Source organism: Sander vitreus, chromosome 20 (assembly GCF_031162955.1).
Source record: "Sander vitreus isolate 19-12246 chromosome 20, sanVit1, whole genome shotgun sequence".
NCBI classification, from domain to species: domain Eukaryota; kingdom Metazoa; phylum Chordata; class Actinopteri; order Perciformes; family Percidae; genus Sander; species Sander vitreus.
Window position 1 is genome coordinate 5,485,637 of NC_135874.1, and position 17,798 is coordinate 5,503,434.

Below are 17,798 nucleotides of genomic sequence, written 5' to 3' on the forward strand. Positions count from 1 at the left end.
CATCACATACACATCTGTTTGTTGCGTTCCCATTGGCTGAACTGAACAATGATCTCTCCCTGGCTGTGGTGCTCCGGTGCCATCATTGTTGGGTGACACAAAGGCCAGTGGGCCGCGCCAGAGGGCATGTAAAGAGGGGTCGGTAGATGCCCTGCCTCAGCAGAAGGCATTCAAGCCCTTTAAACCTATTCTCAATGGAGCTCAGCATTGAGCAGTCTCAGCATAACTAGAGCGGGCTAATGCTACCAAGAGAAGTATCATCCCTTTTTAAGCAAAGTACCAATTCAGTCCGATATTTTGGGGTATTGATAAACAGCAGAGATGATCACCAATAGACTTGCAATGTATGTACAGTGGGCCACCTTACAGTCAAGTAGTGGTACGGTTTACAGTAAAATAATCATAATCAACACTTTCCCCTCAGATATGAATGACTTTCTGGTGGAGAAAAACACAGAATATAATTCTGGGATTAAAGTAAGAAAAAAACATAAAAAATACATAATATTTGCTAAGAGGATTGATATTGGTTTTATTATATTGAGTGCTGTTAGTGTTAGGGTCAGGGTTAGGGCTCCTCAGCCTCCCGAAAGGTCTCAGAGAATCCAAGTCTTAAACCCTTTTTGTTTTTTTTGGCCTTTTCTTTGTGGGTTGTACACTTATTTCTCCTTAAATCTATATATTATATAATATTGTCTTCTCTGTGTCGTCTGTCTCCCTCTTTCTCTTTTCTTCCTAAATAAAGCAGCTTTTAACCTCTGCTATACCACTGAAGTGCTCTTGCTTGATAGTCAATGCATTATTATTAAACTAGGTAGCTTCAACATTTAGGAACTGAGTTATAAGATTAAACCAAACATCATTTTTTTTAATATATATAATAACTCTCATAACACGTATAATAAATGTATGTTACAGTGTCGGGGTGTTTTGACTCTTGATACACTCACTGCTATTTCTTTGTAATGTCTCATTTCGGAATTCGGCTTATCCGAGCATTTGTTATTGTACCATTTTGTGACCCTGAAGTAAGAAAACATCTGGGTTAGGAAGAGGTCACACCAACACAACACAATGCTGTTGAGCAAAAATATATGCTTCGTCACCAGGTGTTAGCTTAGCATGACATCATGTTAAGAATAAAAGAAGGTCTGCTGCACATCAGTGCACCCTTTATTCATTACACTTTCACTCCACAACTTTTAAACCACGTCATTTCTCATTGATGATTATTATTATTATTATTATTAACAATCAAACTTGATATCTTTGATAATTTAAAAGAATCTCATCGTTCCCAGATTAAAATATGTCTCTTTTGTTCTTTTGATGTTTCTGACTATAGACTAGGGCTGCACAACATGACGAAAAATTTAACATTAAAGGCACCACTAAAAAAATAACAATTACATTTTAAAGTGCAGTTTTCTGCTGATTTTCTTTCAACTAACACCGTGTCGTTTGCGATATGTTGCAGTGTTTCGTGATGTGTATATCGCGCCAGTTGACATTGCGATGACGATAAAAAATGATATATTGTGCAGCCCTACTATAGACGCAGATTTAAAAGAAGTACAGTACTCGATGAAGCAGAAGTCAGTGGAGGGATTTGCCAACCTGTAACCTGTGTTTTAAAAAAAATACAATACAAGTAAAATGATTAAAACATAATCGTGGAGCTGTGTGTATAGTCCCTTTTGCACTTATTTTTTTTTTACTTGTTTGTAGCTACACGTGGCAGTTTGCATGAACAAGTCTTAATTTCAAATATATTCAATCAAGTGTACTTTGCTAAGCTTTTAAAATGAGTGACTGACACATTGACAGTTAACCTATCTGTATCTCCCAGTCCATCGCCACTCTGAGCTTCAGGTTGTTCACTGTCAGCATGCAGCAGGTCTCCATGTATTCAAAGGCAGCAGAGGTGTCTTTAGCACCTGGTGATAAAAAAAGAAAATATGGTATGATTTGCCTTGGGCTCTTTATTTTTTTAAATATTGTTACTGAAAATATCAAATAAATTCCAATAATAACAAAAACAAAGTGTAATTGCTTAATCTGAATGATTTCCTTCAGAAGAAAATGTGTTTCCCTACCTCTGAATTGTCAAACTGCACAAAAAGGGGAGTCAAGGAAGACATTTTTGATCTTTGATTTAGAGAGAGTCTTAATGTTTAATTCAGATTTTTTTGCTTGTTTTTGCTTGTTCATACCTTTTTAAAATGTGGCCTATATCAGATTCCAGAGTGAACTGTTTGCGGTTTTGAACTGACCCGCATTTGCAAAAGAACAATAACAATGACATCAGACGCAGCACGCTGCTGCACTAAAGTAAGGGAGGTTATGGAGGAAGTAAGCATTTTCGCTTTTATAGCTAAATGTTTGTGTAATGGCAGCCGTTAACATTAATGAGCAGGTGCTGAGGAGGAGAAGAAAAGAAACAAAAGAGAGAGCCAAATTTTGGACTTTTGCGGGGTTATGGCTGCAAATTCACTACAGAGATCTGTGTGGATGCAGAGACGAAGCCAGGAAACCAGCTATGTACGTGAATAGTTTCACAGAGACGCAATTTAACTCCCGCCGGCGCATAATTGTGACAAATGTTGATGTAGATTGACGTAAAAGTCGCATCAAATCCGCCTTGGTTGTTCACACTGCGGCCGCATTGAAAAAGAAATGAGACTTGGGTCTGATTCAGGACCACATATGGAAGTGGTCTAAATCTGATTTGAAAAAATCTGATCTGGGCAAAATTTGAGTGTTCACACTACTTCTGAAGAAGTCTGATCTCAGCTTTGGGCCACTTTTGCCTGCAGTCTGAACGTAGCCTATGTTTGGCCATGTTGGCCACCATCAATTGATGAAATAGGCCTGAAAATGCTGGTGTTTAACTTTTATTTTTCTTCAGTTGGACCCCACCAGTGTCTCTTGTGTCTTTCTGGTTGTGGTGGATGCTAATGTGGCTCTGCTTGTACTGGGACCCATGTTGGTGCATATTTCGGCTAGCTAGACTATCTGTCCAATCTGAGTTTTCTCTCGCACGACTAAAACAACCTTTTAACGTACATGTATGTTCCACCAAAACAAGTTCCCTCCTGAGGCTATTTCGTAGCGGCACCGTGGCTCTGTCCGGTGCTTAGCACCGCCCAAGACGATTGTGATTGGTTTAAAGAAATGCCAATAAACCGGAGCACGTTTTTCTCCCATCCAGGAATGCTGTGTGGACTAGCCAGACCCTCCTCCGCAGCGCTGTGGAGGAAGGTCTGTGAGAGTGCAATGTGAGACTAGTGCATATGAGGTGTTAGTATACGTGTGAATGTTAGTTGCTACAATCCAACTGTGAATATACACTTCATTAGGTTGTACACATCTAATGTGATCCAATACAGCTCTGCCATGAATTCTACTTTGACGAAGTTTATCATTTTTTCAGTTTTTGTTGACGCTGTCAGAAAGGTAATAATTGAGCTCGTACTGGGTGGTGTTGTACAGGAGTGCATTATACTGAAAGGTGTTTCTAATATTTGTCAAGGTTGGGGTTTTCAGTTTTGCTATTTCCTTTTTTATTTGGTTAATATATTCTCTTTGTGTTGACGTTTGCTTGCCGTTTCCCTGTTATTTGACCGGTCAAGACCACAACTGCCTTTTGATTATTTTATCAAGACATTTCTCATGATAAACTTAGGGCAATAAAAGACATGGATGAAGAAAAATCTTAATTTGTATTCTGTGGGTTTTTTTTTTTTTTATGGGAATGTGGATCTTTCAGATTAATTTGAGGAGGGCCTATGGTTAGCATTTTCCATATTTTATCGTCACGCAGTGTGGGACTCGCACTGGTCTGGTCTCGGTAATGACTCTGTCTTGATACACTCTGGTCTCGGTAATGACTCGGTCTCGATACACTCTGGTCTCGGTACACTCTGGTCTCGGTAATGACTCGGTCTCGATACACTCTGGTCTCGGTAATGACTCTGTCTCGATACACTCTGGTCTCGGTAATGACTCGGTTAAGGTGGTTCTTGACTCCTTGTCTCCTCTGCATTTGGGTCCAAACCTGCAAACTCCTGACACGTGACAACATTCTGGCCCACTCATGTATGTAAATGGGGTGGACAAAATATAAGAAACACCTTTCAATATAATGTAGTCCAGTTCAGCAACACCACTGCAAACTACAACCTTAATAATAAACATGTAGTGAGGTTAATACCTCTGATGGTGTCAATCAATGGACATTATTAGAATGTATGGATCACATTAGATTCTCACAGTGTACCTAATGAAGTGGCCTGTGAGTGTACTGTATGTAAATATAAAGGCAGAGCTCCTCACCTGACACATGCACAACCACTGTGGACGGTTTGCTCTTCACTCCCAGGACGGTGACTGACCGTACGACAGTAACGCAGTCAAACGCTCCTCCTCCTTCACTGGCAGGACTGTGAGACGCAACAGGTATCAAATCATCACTTGTTTTCATTTCAAACATTAAAACTACTTGAGGTTCCATGTCACCCGTACAACCAAAAAAAAAAAATCTCCTTTCAGGTGTGGTCTAAAAATGGATCCCTCTTTATGAGGTGTGAGTTGTGACTCACCGGCAGAGCAGACGGCCTGACAGCATGGTGAACCTGCGCAGGCAGAAGGCCTTGTTGTCACGGTAGCTGAAGGAGTGCCCGTCGTCCAGGTACAACTCCCCATCAGCCACTTCCTGCAGAGAGAGAAGGGACTGCAGTCAGGATTTCACTAATTAAATCATGCAAATGCCACATGTCTAAACTATTAATAGTTTAATTACTGAACAGTCTTAAAAAAAAACCTTTTAGCAGCTACCCCTCTGTCTTACCAATAACTCTAACTGTAATGTGGCCTGCAAATCCTTCAGCATGTACTGGAACACACATTGTGATATGATCTGGAAGGCACCATACTGTATTACATATGGCATCAAACAGAACATTTGCAGCTAAGTCATCTCTGTATAACCAACATCTATTGTTACAGTAGATGTAAAAACATATTTAAAGGTGCTCTGCCACACATATTTCATTACTTTGTGGTAATGTCTGAAATTCTACCATGGACTCTGTAACATTTTTTTGTGGAAAAAAATGCCTTGGTTACCTTGTTTCAAGCCATTCTAGCGTGGTATAGAAAGCCTGCAGAAAGATTTGTGCCAGTTCTCATTAATATTCAACGAGCTAGGCTGCTTGACTCTGATTGGCTAACAGCTAGCCAATGAGAGCCTGGCTATCAGCATCCTTTACCCAGCGCAACTGGGCGAGCCCATGACTAGGAAATGAGCTCAGGCAACATCACCTCAGACTGACCAGCTTTTGTAATGGCCTGATTCCTCCCCTTATTTCTTTTCAGTGGCTAGAGCCGACAGAGGAGGTAGCAGTTCGTTTTCACATTCACGACATAACACAAATGCATATGGACCTAACGTATTTAAAGAAAATGCAAGTAAAAACGGTTTTGTGTGGCAGGGCACCTTTAATCAATGGACAGTAAAAACTCAGAACTCAGAAGCACCAAATTGAACTATCAAAGATGTTTCTTATATTTTAGTTCATAAATAATTATGTAAATAGAGGTGGACAAATATAGAATATACTAGTTTGTATCACTGTATTTCAATTCAAGATCCTGGTCAGAAGTAGACCTGGTTTCATTTGCTTTAGGAAACCTGTTATACGTGTATCAACAGGAGCCATGTTCCTGCATCCGTTACCTGAGAGTTGAGGGCCACAGTGATGGAGAGGGGGAGCTGCTGGAGTTCAGCTGTACAGGAGCCACTGCCTGCTGACCTGCAGACCACCGAGCCACCACGCTGGAACACAGGAACCTGTACAGAGGTAGTCTGGATCAACGCAAGTGCATTTCCAGGATCATTTCCTGACAATGCCCCTCAACCTCCGCTCTCCGTGGGTCGCCGTTCTCAAACTCCCTTCGCTTGGGGAAACAACAACAAACTAGCAAGCTACACGCTGAAAATGTCAAGTTTTGAAGAAAAATGTGGATCTTGCAACAAGGCAGGCCTGCTTGGTTCTTTCGGGGAACGATTGTAAAAATTTACAAAGCATTTGTTTACAGCGTTTACTCTCTAACTGGAACATTTTGGGACCGATTGGCGGGATTGCTGTGGACGTACACACGGTGTTACACTGGTAAGAGCAAATGACGTTCAACCATGTATCCAGCTGATTTAAATAGCTCACATTACTGTATTGTGTGAACAGTTTATATCATTTAATATTGTATGTGACGTTTTCTTTTGCAGGGTGCAAATGTTCCACCAAAACAAGTTCTTTCCCGAGACTATTTTGCAGAGCCACCGTCGCTGCTTTAAAGACCAGTTATTTCATGGATCCAGGATACTATGCATCCTGATAAAGTTCCCTTGGCCTTTGGAATTACAATAGCCCCACATCATCACATCCCCTTCACCATACCTAGAGATTGGCATGGGGTACTTTCCATAAAATCATCTCTCAATGCAAATCAAACCAGTTATTAGGCTAACTGAAATAAAACCATGCCAATCTCTAGGTATGGTGAAGGGTATGTGATGATGTGAGGCTATTTTAATTCCAAAGGCCAAGGGAACTTTATCAGGATCATAGTATCCTGGATCCATGAAATAACTGGCCTTTAAAAATAAAAATCTGCCTGCCTCTATGGGAATTTAACATAGGGGTGTACTTTAGCATGGGTTCATAAACTTATGAGTCCCACTGTATCTGTGGCGTAGCCAGACCTTACTCCACAGCAATGTGGGGATAGGTTTGGCAATGCGAGACTAATACAGAGAAAACACCCATGAAAATGAAAGTTTCCTCCATAATATATTTGGCTTTATTTAAGTTGAGAATTGGCATTTTACTATGCATGAAGTAACCATTGCTGTGTGAATCAAGACAAACACTTACTGTGTCCAAGGTGACTGGAATACTCAGAGTCCTGCCTCCGTTATACGCCTTTGCAGAGTGGACGTCATACCAAACCTGAAACAGAAACCTTAATACAACATCCACACCGACGTGTATCATGAAGACATTGGAACGTATAAATGTTACCTGGTGGTTGATTTACCTCACCAGTTCCAGGAATTAAGACTTTGACTTTTTGAACACCCGCTTCAGTTACAGGACAGGCCAGCAGTGCTCCTCCTGCATGAAATCAAAGACAGTTAGACTAATGCAATCATTTCAGGGTGCACTGAGTAGTGAATAATGAAAAAAATAAAAGGTATTTATCACCAATCATATACTGGTTGTCCACAGTGAAGGTGCTCTGTTCTCTCGGGAACTCCACCCACAGAGGTCTGTACAGTTTGGAATCAAATGAGCATTTCTGTAACGTTCTGTACAGCCTTTAATTTTCAGTCTAAAAACTCTGTCTGTCTGTCTGTCGTTGAATTGATGCTTGCCAACATTACACTATCAAAACATGAGAGACATTGACCTCTAGTGTCTGGAAAAAAAAAACTCAGAGCTAAAGCTAGAGAGGATTCTGCGGTACGTCCACTGAGCAGCAGGTGGCAGCAGCACTGACCTGAGTGGAGGCAGACCAGAGGTGTGAGCCTGGTGGAACACAGTGTACCAGTATGGCAGCAAACAGTACCTGAGTGCATAAGAGACAAGAAGACTGTGACAACCCCACTATCCCTATAGGGATCATTAAAACATCATTCAGGCAAATGCATTAGAAAATCATGAAACGCTTTACAAATGTGTGTTCCCCTCTGCATGTTGACTCTGACATTTAATGGGGTAATGAGGTAAAACACTTAGTCTGGCCTCGTTGGGGATTTCTATATCTTACTGATATTTAATAGGGCCATCGCCAATGACTTCCCCAAGAGATTTGATTCCGATTCAAAAGGTCCAGATTCGATTACATTTCCTAAACGATTCAATATCAATTAGGTAAGGGAAAATTCAGTTACAGTACCAATTTTGCTTTGATATGAAAGAGATTCTCAGAACTTATGCTGTAAATTTTACAAGCAAGAAGCAACCCTCAAATATTTTTTAGAATGCACTAGGTTTAAGTTTACATTAAGAATTGACCCCCACAATGTTTGTGGTAGGTTATACTGTACATCCAATGGTGAAAAGGCATATATTAAAAGACTGATTTTGGGATTTTATTACAGATCACTCAAACAAAGATCGATTTAATTGGAGAATGGATTATTTTAACCCCGGCCTAGTCTCGCATTGCCAAATCCTTCCTCCACAGCGCTGCAAAGGAGGGTCTGGCTAGTCCACACAGCATTCCAGGATGGGAGAAAAACATGCTCTGGTTTATTGGCATTGATTTTAAACCGATCACAATCGTCTCGGGCGGTGCTAAGCGCCGTACGGAGCAACGGCGCCTCTGCAAAAATAGTCTCGGGGAAGGAACTTGTTTTGGTAGAACATGTGTATGGACGGACGCAACGGAGCAATCCCGGAAGTGGAACGTCGAGGATATAGACTAACCCAGGCCTAATATTAGTCAATTTCAGCTGTCTTGGTCAATCAAGATGGCTGAAATTGGTCATTTTAAGTTTTTTTTCCAAGCAAAATGTGCAGGTAAAACATAACATCAAAAACAGATCATTAGGTTAGATTTGACAACCACCAAACGCTGGTTAATTTTGACCTGTAAAATATGGAATTTGTAGAGCCCCCATTATCCCTGCTTCTACCCCTGTTTGAAACTCATTCGGCTGACATCTCACTTAGAGTACCTCTGTTGGATCACAGTGCGGATTGCAGCAGTGACTTCCTCTCCAAACAGCCAGGGCTCCCGGCGCTTTGTCTCCTTTGCAGAGTGACCTCTGAAAAACGGCTGCAGGGCGCCCGCCTGGTACCAACGCACCAGCAACTCCGGCTCCGGATCCTGAACGAACCCACCGACATCCGCTGAAACGCAGAGGGAAAACAATATGAGAGGCTGCAACTTATACGGCACATTACATTACTGTTTAGTCTTGTTACTGCAAGACTAGTTTTAAAGGTAGAAAGTATAGTTCTAGTCTTGCCAAATAAAGTCCAGTATTTCTGTCTCTCAAAGCAGTCAACAGTTGTAGTTGTGATTTTAATAACAAAAGAAATCAATCCACCACACACAGTACCGCGCTCACCTCCACAAAATGCGATCCCTGCCACACTTAGAGACAAAAGCATTGGGATGGAGATTCTCAGGTACTCCCAACTGGCAACGTTGTCCCCTGTCCATATTGCTCCTGCATCCCAAACATCAATCACAACAAGCAGTCAGTTATGGATACAACCATGAAGACAGCACAGGGGATTGAGTTTACTTTTTTTTTTTTTTTTTTATTTCAAAAACATACCAAGTCTCTGTGACCCGGCAAAGAACGAGCGTGAAAGGACAAAAGGTCTCTCTAAGCCCCCTGAGCGAGTGATCAGGCCCTCCACTGTTGCCATGTGCTGTGAGCAAAAAAACAAAGAAACCGTAAGGCAGTAATTATTTCAATACTCTTTACTCTTAAACTTACTTTACTAATAACTCATCACTCGTCATTTAGTTAAGTTGTACGCCTCTCATATGGCAGAGGTGAAGATGAGATCGTACTCCACAGCTCCAAGGTGTCAAACCTGCAGCAATAGAACTCCCCTGTTCTGCATTTTATTGGAGAGTTTTAATTTTCAATTTTATTTATAGTGTCAAATCATAACGGAAGTATTCTCAGGACACTTTACAGATAGAGTAGGTCTAGATCTAGTTTGTATCCTTGACGTTCCACTTCCGGGGTTGCTCCGGTGCTGCAGGAAATTCCTCCAGATGCATGTATTTTCCGTTTCCTTCCGCTTTCTTTGTGTTGGAATTTTAAATTCGGTGGATTAATGAATGCCATTAAACCAGAGCACGTTTTCCTCCCATCCCCGAATGCTATGTGGAGTAGCCAGACCCTCCTTCAGCGTGCTTTGGAGGAGGGTCTGGCAAAACAGGACTAGTCTAGACCACACTCTATAATTTACAAAGACCCAACAATTCCCCCTAAATCAAGCATTAGGTGCGACAGTGGAGAGGAAAAAGTTCCTTAAAACAGCAGAAACCTCAGGCAGAACCTGCCTCTAGGTGGACGGCCATCTGCTGCTGCCAGTTAGGACACAGAGACACAGATACAGATGTACAGAAATATGATTCATAATAATTACAGTGGCGTCCCCTAACGGGCTACAGATTTTTTTCTACTCTGACTGAAGTTCTGGAGCAACCACAGATTTTTTTCTTCAAGGACAATCTTTACAAAAGAGGAATAATGATACCTGTATCCAAAGAAGTTAGTGAGCCTGCCGCTCACCTGGTAGAAGCCGTACAGGTTATGTAATTCCCGGTGTTCCCAGCCCCCATAATGCACTGCGTCCTTTGGCATTGTCTGCTCTGGCCCGTCGAACACAGACGGTTCATTCATATCATTCCACACAAATAACGATGGCGTTGATCCCTGCGTCAGACATAAACACTTCAATGAGTTAATAAAAACATAAATACACGACATGTTATCTTGGACTATTAACATAAGTCATTCTGTCCGAGCCAAAGCATTTGTTGAAGAAATGTGAGAAGCCTTCATTTCATAGCCACAAAAAAACATAACTTCATCAAGGATCAGAATAGCTTTAAGATTGTTATGATTATTATACATTTATTATGGATACATTGGGTTGCATATATACAGTAGCATTGTAGCATTTGTGGATTCTTTATACACTTACCTTGTACTTATCCAGGCCGAAACATCTGGAGTACCACGCCCGAGTGTCTGAACTGCTGAAGTCAAGGTAGGAGGACTCACCTGTGAGAGGTTAATAAAAACTACAGGCGTAAAAAAAAATGTCATTTATATGTCTAATAACTAATAACTACTATGATATTCAGAAATTAGGTTAATTTTTATGTCAGCAGAGGCTTTTCAAAGTATCACCGTTGTTAAAGCTTAATGGCAGAGCTTTCACTGTGTCATTTTAGAATTGAACTCTATTATTAGTAAGAAAAACATTACCAGGCCAGCATGAGCCCTCATAGATCTGCCCCTGTCTGTTCTTGACAAAATGCCGTCCGTCTCTGGCCTCACAGTACAACGACCAATCAGGGTCAACCTTGATGTGGGGATCACTTATAACAACCAACTGAAAGATAAGAAATAAATATGCACAATAAATACCTGAAATGTGACAACCAAAACAAAAAGTCAGTAAATCCACGGTGCATTCCCTGCCTAAAACTCACCTTCCTCTTCTTCTCCTCTAGGTGGCGCTGCAGGCCGGCTGGTTCGGGGAAAAGATCAGCGTCCCAGGTAAAATAACGCTTCCCATCCGTGTGCTCGATATCCAGCCAGATGACGTCGTACGGGATGTCGTGGCGATCAAATCCAGCATCTACAGCCTTCACGTCAGCTTCATCGTCGTAGTTCCAGCGGCACTGGTGGTACCCAAGTGCAAACAAAGGGGGTAGGGCTTGATATCCTGACAGAGGGAGGGAGGAGATGTGGAGAGTCATGCAGATAGAGAATGTACGGGCATACTGTCAGCATCAACATCTGGAGTATTACTTCTTATTAATTTCTCTTCTTGCTCTTGCACTCTTAAAGGTGCTGTAGGTAGGATTGTGAAGATCCAGGAATTAGCCAAAATATTTGAACATCGACAAATTCCACTAAAGCCCAAAACGGTCTCCTAAGCCCCTCCCCCCACAAGGGAGAGCTGTGCACGATAGAGCGCGTGTGAAGAGGGGGGAAGGGGAGGAAACCTATCTGCAGCTTGTGCGTGGGGAAGGGGGAAGGTAGGACGCTATGAAATGCATGTGCCTGAGCAGTGATTGACACGCAGTTAGACACCCCCCCTGGCCCTGACTGGTGCATCTGAACAGGGAGCTTAGCTTTTTGCACAACGCACTACAGGCTGTCGGTGGTGCCAGAGGAGCCGGATTATTTTCATTATTATTTTATTATTTTCAGTTTCAGCAAATATGACAAAGTTAGTTTTATAAGTCTTACCTACTGCACCTTAACACGATTTCCTTCCATTTTGTAACATACACAACATGATAAACACAGAAAAATCATGTTATTATTTGTCAAAAGAATAACTGTGGTTATTTGTAGACGGAAATTACAAATAAATCTGACATCCGTTAGCTTCCTTCTTAAGATCTTAAATCTACTTTTTTTTTCAGGTCATGCTTTGTTTTTATGTGCTAATAAACCCAATAACATACATTCGGTGCTGCGTACCCACCTGTCAGCTGAGCATACTGGGTGAACAGCTGCTGTGGACTGGGCCCGAGCAGAACCACGCAGTCAATCACGCCACTCTCTGACAGCCAGTGGACGTCAGTCTGAGGCTCCACCCGCCTCCTCTTCACTGGGGGTGTTTGGCCATCCTGGGGGGAGGTAAGGGGGTTATCATGCCTTTATGAATGTACATTTTTTGGCATGTTTTCTAAAATGCTTTACCTTGGAAATTGTGTTTCTGTTTATATTTTTAGAACCATCCTTATTTTAATTAAGTCAAATAAACTTTTAGTTGAATCCAGAAGGACTTGCAAAAGCAGCACCAAAACTTCTTCGTACTCCTGCCATATTAAAGGTGCTCTAAGCGATGTTGGTTGATGTCACTTCTTGTTGACGTTCTAAGTATTTTCAAACAAAACGAGGCTAGCTCGCCCCTCCCTCCTCCTCATCCCGTCCCCTCTCCCTCCCTTCCGTGCTTTCGCGCGCTAACTAAAAAACGTGTGACGTCGCTTAGAGCACCTTTTAAGAGGTAAGACAGTGGTTTTCATTTTTTTATCAAAATCTTTTACCCTGCCTGGGGGTTTGACCTAACAAAAATTCTAGTCACAATTCTGCTTCTCGAACTTTTGGAAATAAGAAGGCAGCTGATGGAAAAACTAAGCTCTGACAGACATTATAGCCATATTCTGTAAGAGAACCGCACTGGAACAACAGTTACCTGATGGTCAGATGGGCTGTAATGAATGTTCACAAACGTTTCGGATGCATTTAGCCAAAATACACCCAACGTCCTGTCGGGCTTGTGGGCCACCAACAGCGGCACCGACCCATACAGGCCGAGGCGGCTGTACAAGTCATACGCAAAGACATCCAAGTTATACAGCCGATAAGGTTCACCATCTCTGTGAAATGAAATGAAAAACATGATTACCATCGGAGTGTGGAAATTAAAAGCTGTAGTTGGTTAATACAAATAAATATGTCTTCACTGCATAAACGTCCTTTTTTCTGCATGTAGGTCGAATCCATGCGTGTACCTGGTGTCTCTGAGCTGAAGGCCGTCGGCGTGCTCTGGGAGACCGTACACATGACTGAAGCCGTGGAGACAGAGGTCAGACCCAATGCTACTGGGACCTGGAGATAGACATCAGGCATTTTTCATTTTTATTCATTTACCTCCGCCAAAGAGGCCAAGGTTTGTCTGCTTTGTTTGTCGGTCACTTTGTCAGCAAGATTACAAAAAAAAACTACTGGCCCGATTTTCATGAAAGTTGGACGGACGGTTGTAGCATGGTCCAGGGAAGAACCCATTACATTTTGGAGCTGATCTGAATGAGGGGACGGACGGTACACTAATTATTTTTCACATTCCTGACCATTGCGAGATGGGGCATTTGTGCTGCATTCATGTGGTTACGGAATAATCAAAGAAACTAGTTCCAGACTGGGAAAATTCCCCCTGCATTGTGAGAACATTGTGAAATAGGGCAAGCCTTGGTGGAGGTCTGCACTCTAAGTGCCCTTATGTTATTTCTGTATGTTTTGTGTATGTGTATGCTTTTATTTTTTTTGTCCTTAATAAATGATGTTCAATGGCTGTAGTTTTTTTTTTCTTTTATACATTTCTCTCTATAAATTAGTTTGGAACGATGCTATGTAAATATAGTTATTATAGCCTCAGTACCTGTCTAATCTAATCTAATGTGTTTAGAATCAAAGTATGTGGAGTAAATAATGCAACATTTTGACAGAATAACTTTTACTTAAAAAAATGTGTATATACTAGAATAAATGATCAGTTCCTTGGAGAAACAAACAATATTCCTCTCCAGTCCGTTGCATTAGGGTGAATATCTCAAAGCATCTGGAAATAAAACTGTAATTATCTACATGGCTGGAATAACTGACAAGTATGCCTTTTTAAAATGGTAAAAACGCAGAAACAAACCATTAGCTTTGAGATCCACAAACTGCCTGAAAGTCTCTCTCCATAATAACCTTGTGTGGTCCTCTTGATGCTGTCAGAGGAACAGAGCCAAATAGAACAAAACATTTAAAGACCAGATTAGGCTTCAAGTAGGAGTCCTATTACATTTCAGCTTGACCGTATTCTCTTACCTCACTACCATGAGATGTGGCCCTGAGGAAAGAAAACACAAAAAAACTGAAAATCTAATTGAATTCACTTCTTTTTTTTTTTTTTTTTTCATGTGTTGATTTGTTTCCGGCACACAACCCTTCCCTGAGATTCTCACCCGGGTGGATCCCGCAGCGTCTCCAGCCACAGTTTGCCTTTAGAGTTGAATGTAACCATCACTTTGTCCTCGCACAGGATCTCCAGCCGGAAAGGGAAATGCCACACACAAACCTGGTGACGCCCCGAAGACCAAGAGAGTGTGACAGAGTCCTTAGACTGCCTCTCCACTCTCAACCTGCCAGACGATGAGGGAAAAAGGTCAAACACTGTCCAAGGACTGCAACAATGTGAAGTTGGAAACCGTACCCTTACATTTGAACTTGGAAGCTATTTCATGATTTTAGATGTTGACCTTTTAACTCATAGACAAAAACTGACATACCACTCCCAAAGAACACTAATAGGGCTGGGCAATATATCGATATTATATCGATATCGTGATATGAGAGTAGATATTGTCTTAGATTTTGGATATTGTTAAATCGTGATATGACATAAGTGTTGTCTTTTCCTGGTTTTAAAGGCTGCATTACAGTAAAGTGATGTACTTTTCTGAACTTACCAGACTGTTGTAGCTGTTCTATTATTTGCCTTTTCCATACTTAGACATTATGTCCACATTACTGATGATTATTTATCTAAAATCTAAGTGTGAAGATATTTTGTTAAAGCACCAATAGTCAACCCTAGAATATCGCCGCAATATCGATATCGAGGTATTTGGTCAAGAATATCGTGATATCTGATTTTCTCCCTATCACCCAGCCCTAAACACTAACTGGCCTAACTTATTATTATTTTTAAAACTGTTTATTGACTTTTTAAACAAATACAGTGACATGATACAGTCCTAACAACTACACAGAGACACACACACACACACACACACACAAAGCGCTTAGACAAATCAACTCAGCAATAATTGTTTTACATGTGCAAATCCAGTATACACGAAGTATACATTACCATTCTTGATCTCTGATATATTGTTTGTACATGGTATATTTGCCAAGAGTAGGTCCATAATAAAACGTAGTAACTCATTGTGTGCTGAAATATTCAGGCTGCACAGGTGACGTGCATTAACTGGCCTAACTTCTAAATTGATTTTAACAACACCTAACATCTCAGATTCCTTTTTTGCCAACAAACGTCAACAACATGAGAGTCCCAGAGGAAGGCCTAAGAGAGGAAGAGTGGACTTTGTATAACTACATTGCTGTGTAACTAGATATCATAATGAATGGATGATGCTGATTCAGCTCTTACTGTTCAACCTGCGGTTCCTCCGTTATCACATCTGGAACTCGGTAGCGTGCTTTAATGGGCTTCAGTTCATCTATTAATATCCTCACCGTGTCATTTTTGCAAGGTGACACAGAAAGAAGCAGTGTGGTCTGTGAAAAGAGCAAAGTAAAAGTTTTTTTTTATTTTTTATGTAGAATAAAAAGAATAGTTCAGAAAATTCCACAAATGTGATTTATTATAAAATTTTGTTTTTTCATGGACTTGCACGACAGTTTTCATTTGCTAGATAATAGGGGCTGATTTCATATTTTCTCTCTCACAATGCTAGTGAAGGTCAGTGGTGCTAAAGAAATGAGCCTGTGAAATAATGATATTACACGCCTGCTACGTAGTTAGCTTACTTCGGTTATTGTCCCCTTTAGAGGATTTTATTGATGTAAGGTGAATTTATGAAGACCTTTCTAATGTGAACTAAATTTAAATGTATAACCTAAATTAACACAAAAATAAAATCTATTTCTGTCAGTATGGCAGTCTAATTCTGAATCATAATCCTTTCTCAAAGAAGATGTATATCTCTCTCTTATTCTATATGACTTCTAGTCCACAAATTATCAATGAAAATACAATGTACAGTGTGTGATTTTTTCCCCGCAAGTTTAGCCCCAATTGTAGTCGCACAGATGTGTACTAACACAGCAGAAAGATACCAGTGACTTTTTTTCTTTTTTAAAATATGTATATGGCAATGACCAAATAGTGTCAAATATGAATAAAAAAAATCAGAGATCAAGATCATCCTTGTCTTTGATATACAGTAATAGTTGTGTTCAGACCTGTGTGTCAGGTTCCAACAGTTTAAAACGTGCCCCCTTCTCTGTGAGCACCATGGTGTCCAACAGGGCTCGGTGCTGCAAGTTGGGGCCCTCCATCTGTCGCCTTAAGAGTAACAATAACATCAATATTACATACATTGTCCTGCAAAATACACTTACGTAATTGTGAGTGATTATGGTTATTTATGAATTCAAATTGTACATTGTAACATTAACATGAAGTGGCCAACATACCTGTAAAAAGCCACATGGTCACTCTTCTTGAACTTTTCTTTCCCTTCATCATCAGGAACAACACTGAGGAACGAGCAGACAGAAAATATCATATACAGTACCAGGCACAGAGTGGGAAACACTGGCTGTCCACAATTACTTCTACATAGATACTTTTAGATAAACCCTGTAGATTTAAATTCAAATATTGGGTTACCTGGCAGAGTAACTATTTGAGTACACACACACACACACACTTAAAACCCACAGACAGTTTTGCCCACAAAATGCAGGTGAGTTTCATCCTGCAGTAATGTAAACCCAGACTACTATTAGGGTGAGAAATAAGCTCCAGCCACCAGCTGGTAATATGAAAGTGGCAAGTAGATTTCAGACACACTGTAATGATTTGAGTGGCTGGTAGATCTTCACATTTAAAAATAAAAGTTCATTTTTCCACCTGACTACTATTCATTTGATCAACACACTATGGCATGAAGTACTTTAAACAGACCACGTGAAAAAGTCAAAAGGACAATAATACAAGTTGTCAGTGCTGCAGAGAGGCTGAAAACAGCTTGTTGTTTATACCTAACGATTGGTTGGCTCACTTCCGCCATTTCGAGCAGACATCAGTCGAGTTGTGGTCTTCTGGTTTGAGCATTTACTACATTATTTGTTTGTGTAAACTCTTCTTGACTTTGCTACACCACCAACCAGACTTCCTGCCCTGTCAAACTCATAGACAGTATATAAACTAAACTTCCCTCCCACTTACTTGCCGTGTATTTTGTTTCCCAAGCTTCGAGGGCATGTCCCGCCCTACTCTTCCTTACTCTGCCTCTGATTGGCTTACCCTGACACTCGCCCTAATCCTAACCAATCGCGGCCGCGTCGATGTATCGCTCCAACGTCAGAGGGCTCTGGCAGCGGTCAATGCGGTGAAACCGAACCTAACCAACCCAATGAGAGCAGGCAACGAGTATTAGCCAATCAGATGGAGAGTAGGGCGGGTCATGCCTGCCATTGGAAAAATGCCTTTTTG

At 41.0% G+C, this 17,798-nt stretch overlaps 1 protein-coding gene across 2 annotated transcripts; it reads right to left on the bottom strand.

Annotated features, from left to right (window-relative positions):
• Positions 1 to 264: 264 nt before the first annotated feature.
• Positions 265 to 17,577, bottom strand: ganc (glucosidase, alpha; neutral C). 2 transcript variants are annotated; one of them, XM_078277471.1, is made up of 25 exons: positions 17,345 to 17,576; positions 16,775 to 16,837; positions 16,541 to 16,643; positions 15,726 to 15,853; positions 14,515 to 14,691; positions 14,378 to 14,399; positions 14,208 to 14,277; positions 13,297 to 13,393; positions 12,978 to 13,161; positions 12,264 to 12,408; positions 11,257 to 11,492; positions 11,030 to 11,156; positions 10,743 to 10,822; positions 10,328 to 10,471; positions 9,353 to 9,449; positions 9,140 to 9,241; positions 8,744 to 8,918; positions 7,561 to 7,629; positions 7,266 to 7,330; positions 7,099 to 7,175; positions 6,936 to 7,010; positions 5,738 to 5,851; positions 4,602 to 4,714; positions 4,336 to 4,442; positions 265 to 1,937 (listed from the first exon to the last, which is right to left on the bottom strand). In XM_078277471.1, exons 1-25 carry the CDS (start codon positions 17,371 to 17,373, stop codon positions 1,828 to 1,830), a joined length of 2,709 nt encoding a protein of 902 aa, XP_078133597.1. In that variant the 5' UTR covers positions 17,374 to 17,576; the 3' UTR covers positions 265 to 1,827. The 2 variants fall into 2 exon arrangements, 1 of the variants encoding a protein (XP_078133597.1); XR_013503646.1 differs by lacking the exons at positions 265 to 1,937; positions 4,336 to 4,442; positions 4,602 to 4,714 and having other exon boundaries at positions 5,827 to 5,851; positions 7,083 to 7,175; positions 17,345 to 17,577.
• Positions 17,578 to 17,798: the final 221 nt, after the last annotated feature.

Bases quoted from the DNA above. Each gene is read 5' to 3' on its own strand.
- ganc (XM_078277471.1), bottom strand. From the start codon at position 17,373: ATGGCGGAAGTGAGCCAACCAATCGTTAG. The intron at 16,838-17,344 runs GTATAAACAACA...CTCGTTCCTCAG, and splicing joins GTGAGCCAACCAATCGTTAG to TGTTGTTCCTGATGATGAAG. The intron at 10,823-11,029 runs GTAATGTTTTTC...AACCTCTCACAG, and splicing joins TGAGGGCTCATGCTGGCCTG to GTGAGTCCTCCTACCTTGAC.